The sequence below is a fragment of the Hipposideros armiger genome, unplaced genomic scaffold, assembly GCF_001890085.2.
Source record: "Hipposideros armiger isolate ML-2016 unplaced genomic scaffold, ASM189008v1 scaffold_1410, whole genome shotgun sequence".
In the NCBI taxonomy this organism is placed as follows: domain Eukaryota; kingdom Metazoa; phylum Chordata; class Mammalia; order Chiroptera; family Hipposideridae; genus Hipposideros; species Hipposideros armiger.
In genome coordinates, this window is record NW_017732760.1 from 72,477 (window position 1) to 81,182 (window position 8,706).

Here is an 8,706-nt window from a genome sequence, read left to right on the forward strand (position 1 = left end):
CATAGGGTGGCTGAGTGGATAAGAAAGCAAGACCCTTGCATATACTGTATACGAGAGACTCACCTCAGATCAAGACATACAGGCTGAAAGTAAAGGGATGGAGTAAAATATTTCATGCAAATGGAACTGAGAAAAAAGCTGGAGTAGCGATACTTATATCAGATAAAATGGACTTTAAATTGAAAAACATAATAAAGGACAAAGAAGGGCACTTCATAATAATAAAGGGATCGATCCAACAAGAGGACATAACCCCAGTAAACTTCTATGTGGGGGACTTCTTAAGATTGCTTGTTTTCTCTTGATCTTACAAAGCGAGGCCAGGTGCTGACAGCCTCCTGTAGCTTTCCCTAGAGTAGTGCTACTGCTCAAGCTTTCGTGCTTCTTCCCAATCCTGCAGGATTGGCCTGGCTTTCTACAAATGCTGTCAGTCAGTGCCCTCAGAGTGGTGAGGGGGGAGTGTGCAAAGTGAGCCAACCACAGGAAGGCAGGGTATGTGTGTGGGTGAAGCATGTGGAGTGTTTGTGGAGACCATAGGCCAGTTGGGGGTTCCGTAGGTGAGGCATCCCCGGTGGTTCATGGTCAGACTTTTCAATGGAGCCTATGAAGTGGTTAGTAGGATCTGCAGCCCTTTGATGCTCTCCAAGAGCCCTGGATGCTATTCTCCTAGCCCGTCCCCACCGCCAGTCATGTAGCATACCTCATTATCCTGGATGGGGCCCAAAAGAAGTGGTTCTCTTTGGCAGTGCCCCACACAGCTGGGGAAACTGAGCACTCCCTCAAACTTTCTCCCATGAGAGAAATCACAGGCTACAGAGCTCTCTTGTTACCCTCTTCAATATGTCCAATCTTGGTGGTAGTTGTTTTTTTTTAAAGTCCAACAAGGTGCTAGAACTAACTTCCTTCCCCACAGGATTCCAAGACTTCCTTCCGCAAAGGCACTTTTGTCTATAGGTGATTTTCAAAGTAGGTATTCTTTTGGGGGGTGGGTGGAGACAGCAGAAAATTTCTGTTTTGCCATTTTGCTCATCAACTGATGTTTTAATGTTTACCGTAGGGCCTTTGATATGCCATGCTTCCAGAACTGTAAGCAAACAGGATAATTTTACTCATGATTTTGCATTTTGCCCTCATCTACCTTCTTGGACATCCCTCCAGCATTGGGAAGGAGTCAGGAAGACAGCTTCTTTGTTCCATTCAATGCTATGAATGCCTAGTGCAGTGCCTGGTATATAGACGCATATTGAATAATAAGTATTTGCCAAGGGACCAGAATAAGAATCTTAAAAAAATCCTAGCATTTAATGATTAACCTCTGCATAATTCCATCATTGAATAGTCGTTCCTACATAGTCACAAGTAAGTATTTATTATCAATTGATTTACAGATTTTAAAATACTTTAATCCATGCAAAAGATATTTCAGTAGTCCCCATTAGACTGAGCAATTCCAGAATTGAGATTGTCTTTAATTTTTCATATTCTCAGCATGCTAAACATTGGTAGAATTAAGAAAGGAATTGGCATTGGGAAAGTGCCTCCCCAGGGAGGATATTTTAGAGAAGACTATTCTTGGCTGCCCAGTGAAAGTTGTTGGCCGTTATCATTCTAGGCCACAGGGTGTCACTTCAGAGTAAGATTTTCAAAATGCCTTAACTTAGGAGAACTTGGCTGTTAACCATGGGGTTGGTTATGTGTAGCACTAAAAATTGTTTTTTTCAGAAGTATTAATACATCCGTATGGACACTAAAATATGGTCACTACAACCTGTGCCCAGTAGGCCACCCAATATAAATTCAGAAGCTCCTCAGATTTCAACAGTCTTCAATGTTCATGCAAACGAACAAAGCTGTGTTCAAAAGCAAGAGCACACCCCTTCTGCCTGCCACCAACAAACAAATGGAATTGGCATTCATTTGAGATCACTTTCGTTTTAGCCAGGGTTTGTTTACTGTTTGTTTATTTTTTATTTTTCTTTGTTTTCTTTTTTTTTGGTGTGTGTATTTGAGGTGCTTTATGTGTGTAATTTTAACCCCTTTAAGAGAATGTCAAAAAGTCCCAGTTAAAAGAGGCATATGGTTACCATGGAAACAAAACTGAGCCAACTGCGTCACTTAGGACCTGCAGACTTGAACATATGCACGGGTTTCTCTAGAGGAGCCTGTTCTCTCTGCAGAGCCGTTCCTCTGTTATAGGTAAAATACTTTAAAGATTGCACCCTCAAGATGAATTCTGTGGCCAAACTATTGCCATGTCCCTGACGTGGTCCTTCTAGATGATTCCTTGTTAGTAGGTTCACAAATTCCAAGCCCCTCACACAGTGTTCCTGGATTCCTCTCCCCAAGGCATGTAACTATTTTCTGTGCCAGCAGACATCACGCTTTACCACGGGTGGTGCATGAACATGATAAATTGAAATTCAGGGCCATGCCTTGAGCTGTTGCTACAAATACGTTGTCAGAAGAGAGAAAAAATTCCAGATGGGGCAGAACAGGCATCAAGGAAAGAAATGTTGTAGTGGTTTGTTGGGACCTAGTTGGGGGTAGCTGGAATCCTTTCTGAGTGGTTTCTCTGAGCCTTGATGGGATGTAGACACCATGTGAGAGTCAAGCATGAGTGCTGTTTGTTTTGAGGCTTGAAGGGAACAGTGCTGAACCTGGATGCTTTCCTTGATATTTGAAAATCATTTATCTTTGCAACAATGCAACCCCCTAGAAAATGTCCATCTATACTTTTCAAACAAGTGAATATACCTAAATCTAAGAATGATGGGAAGAAAGAGATAGTGGCTCCTGTAAGTTACCTCTCAAAGTTGAGAGTATTTCTTATGCTTTTCATTTTATTTTTTCCAGAGAGGCCACATATAGGCAATTAATTTTTCCAAGTTCTTCAGAGTGGGAATGTGATCTCGAATGAGATTTTCAGTTTATGAAATTCTATCACAGCAAATCAACTGAGGCATCTCATCAAGTTCATTATTCTTATATGATCATTTTATTTATGTACCTGGCATTAATTTAGTCCTTTCTGCTTTTGGATTATACTTTTCTCTCAATTAGGTATTTATTACATCTCTTGTTTTGTTATTTCCTTTTTTCCTTTTGAAAGGAAATCACTTAATTTGACATTTAAACCTAGGTTATTCATTTTTCTTAAAAATGTATCTTCTATTTTACCACAGAGCATGAAGTATTTTAACATCGACTGTTGTCTATTTTGCATAATTTTAATGGTACAATTCTTTTTCTTTTATCACTTTGAAGTTTACAACTGGTATTTCTTACTATTGTGTTATTTCTGAAAATTCGTATATTTATAGTTTCTCCCAAAAGGTAGATTTAGCAGATTTTAAAATGCTAAACTTTATTAATTTCTGTTTTTTATCCATGTAGTAGGTATTTGGGTCTCTAAAGTTTTTGATAGTCCTCTGTCTCACCTTTCCCTGCTAGTGTAAGCTAATTGGAATAAATTCTTATCTATTTTACCAAGATCCTCTTTAGGATATATCTTATATCTTATTTCATAGAAGCTTGGATATTCTGCAACATTCATTCATTCATCATTCATTCATTCATTCAATGAATGTCTACTATGTGTAAGGCACTTTCTACATGTTAGATATTATAGAGAACAAAACAGACAACATGGCTGCCTCATTGGAGCTTCCCTTCTACTGGGGAAGAAAAGTAAAACATGTAGTATGTTGTATTGTGATGAAGGCTAAGAACAATTAACCTGGGAAGTCAACCTAAAAAGGGGTGGTTGTATTGAAATTTTAGGTCGGATGGCCAGAGAAAGCCTTAGTGCAGACTCAGGTCAGAGGAGCAGCAAGCACAAAGGCCATTAGGTGAGAGTCTCCCTGGGGGTCGGAGGAACCGCAGAGACTGGGGTAGAAGAGCAGAGTGGAGGAGGAGAAAGTTTCTTTTTTGCTTCTCCACTGTCTTGCCAACATAGTGCACAACTCCTTGCACATAGTAGCATTCAAATATTTATTAAGTGAATTAATGAAATTAGATTCCAGAACTTTCAGAGGGAAAATCAATAGTGACTAGCTGGATATGTGAGGAGAGGGGGAAAAGCCAGATGACTCCACAGCTGCACATGTGTTTAGGGACTAAATGTATGTTCGGGAACAAATAGAACTTTGGGGGGTGGGGGTGGAATAGAAAGAATGGGTTTGAGATGGAGATCTTGAGTAGGTGGTTGGAAATTCAAGTTTGCAGCTTAAGTGAGCTAAGGCAAGAGAGATTTGGGAGATGACAGTTGAAGGCATGGTATTGATGAGATAGTCCAGGGTCATGGTGGTCAGGGTCATGGCATAGGAGTGCAGAAAGAGGTGTGGATTCATTCTATAGGCAGGACCTCAGGCTGTGGTGATGGAAGAGAAGTAGATGGTAAAGAAAAGTAGGAGTCAGGCCGAAAGCTCATACTCTGTTGACAATGGTGGTGCCAGTTTGATAAGATTGGAAGGATGAAGTGAGGACATGTTTGGGGTGAAAGTGAATATCAGAATAGAGCATATTTAGTCAATGCCACATTGAGAAGAGAATCTGTATTTAAATCTTATAAGCTGAGGCTCTCTTAAGTCACTTGAGCTACCGAGGAGCCAAAATGATCTCATTTGTACAGTAGCCCTCAGTACAACCCTGAAGCTCCAGGGTTACCAGCAGGTGGCACACGCTGCGGGGCCATCCGTGAGCTTCCGAAGGCCCCCTTGCCTGGAAACTCTGCTACCTTGCCCATTTAGCCTGGAGCTCTGGAAGTGTTCCTGATGCCAACCATCACTGCCTTTTCTTAGAGTCAGTCTGTATCTTGCTGAGCAGACTGTTCTTAAAAGTTACAGAGCTCATCAAAGGGAGGCCTGTTCCCCTGAATCTTCTTTCGGGCATCGGTAGACTCAGTGCTTTGATACTTGTCCCATGTGCCTAATGATAAGTAATTAGCAACAAGTAGGGAACAGCTTTCACTTGCAGCTCATCAAGGTTAGATATTATTATAACTGGCGAAAAGAGGACAAGATAAACTTGGGACAAAAAGAAATGTGTGTGTTGTTATTAATGGCTGTGCTTGCCTTTAGACCTATCAGATGGTAGTTTTGCTAAGTGGAAACAGTCAAAATTGGAAGAAGATGATCCTCTAGGACCCCTTTCCTCGGTGACAGAAGAAACAGACTTGGCAGGTAACATTCTGCACCCAGCCAACCTGTCAAGCAAGAGTGTGACAATTGTAAGCACTGAATGTGCCAACAATTGTTACAGTTTGAAGATCAAAGCAGCTGCAAAACCTAAAAACTAAGCATTCTGTCCTTTCAGAGACAAGTAAATTGCTGCACAAATTACACATGACAGCAAGCACATCTTCTAGCCGTTAGATTTCTGCCTCTTAACTCTTTATGGCAATTTTCATGCCCTAAGCATTCCTAAACTTTCAGGCCTATGTGTTAGTTAATGGTTATTAACTAACATTTTGTGTTGGAAATATCCACTGTCTACCAGCGAAGGAGAATGATCTGCAATGTCTGCGTGTGTGGGATTGGCCTTCTGGGTGAGTGATGCCACTCTATGTTGAAACAAAAAGGTCTAGGAAGATAAATTTGGAAGTCCAGAGGTACTAGAGCATAGTGGTTAAGAACCAGGCAACCTGCGTTCCAATCCTGAAGCAGTTGGTGTGAGCTTACACATGTTATTTGATCTCTCTCTTAAATGTGGACAACAACAGGGCCTACTTCACATGGTCTTTGTGAGGATCCAATGAGTGGACACATGCAAATCCCTTAGAACGGTGCCAGACCCCTCAGTGACCCTCATAAAACTTCTAGCATCCAGAAGCTGTTATGCCAGCATTGCCCCCATAGAAGCACCGCGCCCATCATGTCTTACTTAAAACCTCTTCCAACACTTCAGCCTGCTTCTCAGACATAGTATTGGTTGCTCTGATATAAAGTGCTGGCAGAGTTTGGATGAAGTGGGCACTTACCAGAGAGTGAGTTTAGATGGGGAGCAGCATGCAGTGCCTGTAGTAAGGACTCTTGGCTTGAGGTGGCCTTGGTGGCTGCTGCCAGAGTCAGCCCTGCTGCAGTCACAGCCAGGCAGCCATGGGGCTTTGTGGATCGGTTCTGTTCTTCCACCTGACTGTCCATGCTCTGGGCAGCTGATGAACTGAGCACACCTGCCTCAAGCACTTTCTTAGTTTTCCTTAATATTCTATTTTTGTTGCTCAGCAGGCCGTTCTACTCCATCCCTGGCAGTTGTGCCAGAGAACGTGAATAGTTCTGCTGTGATCACAACCTTTGAAAACTTCACTAGAGAACTGAAAAGAAAATATGAGGTAATGGTGCACAAATGATGAAAAGCTAGTTCGTTATGAGTTTAAAGTGAGAGGTTCATATTATTCATTAATACCGTTGTTACTTTTTGTGTGTGTGAAAATGTTCCTGAGTCTTTTTGGAGAGGGCTGTTTGTCTTAGCTGTGGTCATTGATTTTAGAGCCTTTGTGAGTTGTGGTTTGTATTTATAAGACAGCTATTCCATGTCCCTTTGCTACAGTGGGACCAGGTGGACCTATATGGAAATCAGACTCATGGTTTGGTTTCACTGATAGCCTTGCTAAACACATGAACTACCAGGAAACAATGATTTGGTCACAATGATAGACGCAGATAAGAGAGGCAGCGGGGACAAAGATGGAGTTAGGCCGTGGGTGGGTGGTCACCAGAGTGGTGACAAATCTTTGTGGTGGCACATATAGGCTGTCCCCAAACCTTATCTGCCAGGTGAACTTAAGAACCATTTCAGTCCTCTCATTTTTTGTCCTATTATTTGTATATCCCTAGAGTTACTTAATAGCACATTTGAGAGAAATATCTTAACATACATTCATTTAACTAACTTGGAATATCTCCAAAATCTGATTTCCTGCAATACCAATGTAAGCTAGTTTATAATGGAAATTTGTACATGATAGTCAATATGTGTATCAATAGTATTAGTGAAAGTTTTTCTGTTTTAGCTTATTGTTCTTTATTGGTATTGACCCTGAGGGGATACACGGAAGGTGTGTAGCATGGCGCCTTACCACAAGTCTTTAGCAGTAATGTTTGCTATAAATATTATGTGCTGTCAACAGTTTTTAATACAAAGCCTGCACCCAGTTTATGTAGTTATGGTTAACCCAAATGTGATTATTTTGTTATTGTTGTTATGTCAGCTCAGGTACAGAAGGAGTGCACTTTATTCAAAATATGCAAAGCAAGCACCAGATTGCCTAATAAAACTTTTAAACCAGATACATCAGTGCAGGTAAGTATTGGCTTTCAAAACGAATTCATAAAAGTGGGATCACTCACAGACATTTGTCTCATGACCACTCTGCTGGGTGGTGAGGAATTGAAGCTTGGGCAGCTGTGAGGTTTGATACGTTGCTTAAGCCATCCAGGTGTCTGGTTCTTCATTCATAAGATGAGGGGTTGGACTAAAGGCCCTTCTTAAGCCTTTTTATGGTCTACCATTATATGATCCTAAAATACTATTCTTAAAAAATTTATAATCCAAATGTGAAGACATGACAAGCATGGTTATAGATGTAAAAAATGCTCGTTAAATTACATGTGGTATATACATACAGTGGGATATTATTCAGCCTTAAAAAGGAATAAAATTCTGATACAGACTACAACATAGATGAGGACATTATGCTATGTGAAATATACAAAAGGGTGAGTAATATATGATTCCACTTATATGAGGTACATAGAATAGGCAAATTCATAGAGGTAGAAGGTAGAATAGAGGTAAGCAGTGGTTGGGGGAGTGGGAAATGGCAAGTTATTATTTAGTCAATAGAGTTTCTGTATGGGGTGATGGGGAAGTTCTGGAAATGGATAGTGGTGATGGTTGCACAGTATTGTGAACGTCCTTCATGCTACTGAATTGTACCCTTAAAAATGGTTACAGGGGTAAGTTTTATGTTATGTATAACGGGGGTGCCAAAAAAAATGTATACAAGTGGACACTTTGGTCAATGTTGCTCAAGCAGTAGTTCGCCATAATCAGAAGTGTCTGGATGCTGATGGTAACCACTTTGAGCACCTCTCGTAATTGCAGAAGCCAAACATGATTTGTAGTTATCCTTTGTTATTGGTGTATATTGAGTATTACAATTTTAATACAATTTTCCTTTCTTAAAATGTATATGCATTTTTTTTGGCACCCTCTGTATTTTGCCACAATAAAAAAATGCTACACCCTCATGCAGTCATGTGCAGACACACATACCCCTGTGACTGTGTAGCAAGAAGTACATGGGTGCTGAGATTTCAGAGCAATGTGAAGAACGAGAAATGCGAGTGGAGAGAGGGGTTTCTGTAGTGATTAGAGTTAATCCCGAGTGATTACAGTGAAGTGCTTCTGGAGTGAGGTTTTGGAAACAAAGATTTGAAGGGTATAGGGAGCATGAGAATAGGGATTATTCCTGTTGGAGAGAATGGCCTATAAATGAAGAAGGGGAAGAAAGTGATTGCAGGTTGGTTTGCTTAACAGAAATAGAAAGTTTCTTAGGGCAGAATATATAATGTGAATAGAAATTTATAATTTTTTTCACACATTTATACATGCAATATCATTTGATTCTCGAAATAAGCCTGTGAAGGTCTTTGGATTTGTGGAACTTCCATTACCTCTTAGGGGGCATGCAGTCATCCATTTTTT

General features: G+C 40.6%; 1 protein-coding gene across 1 annotated transcript in view; it reads left to right on the top strand.

The window, feature by feature from the left end:
* SYCP2L (synaptonemal complex protein 2 like) overlaps positions 1 to 8,706 on the top strand; it is a 72,233-nt gene that overhangs the window by 59,960 nt on the left and 3,567 nt on the right. The window contains exons 19-21 of the mRNA XM_019633793.1: positions 5,079 to 5,180; positions 6,222 to 6,328; positions 7,208 to 7,299. Coding sequence (XP_019489338.1) covers positions 5,079 to 5,180; positions 6,222 to 6,328; positions 7,208 to 7,299 — 301 coding nt within the window. The remainder of the gene's footprint in view (positions 1 to 5,078; positions 5,181 to 6,221; positions 6,329 to 7,207; positions 7,300 to 8,706) is intronic.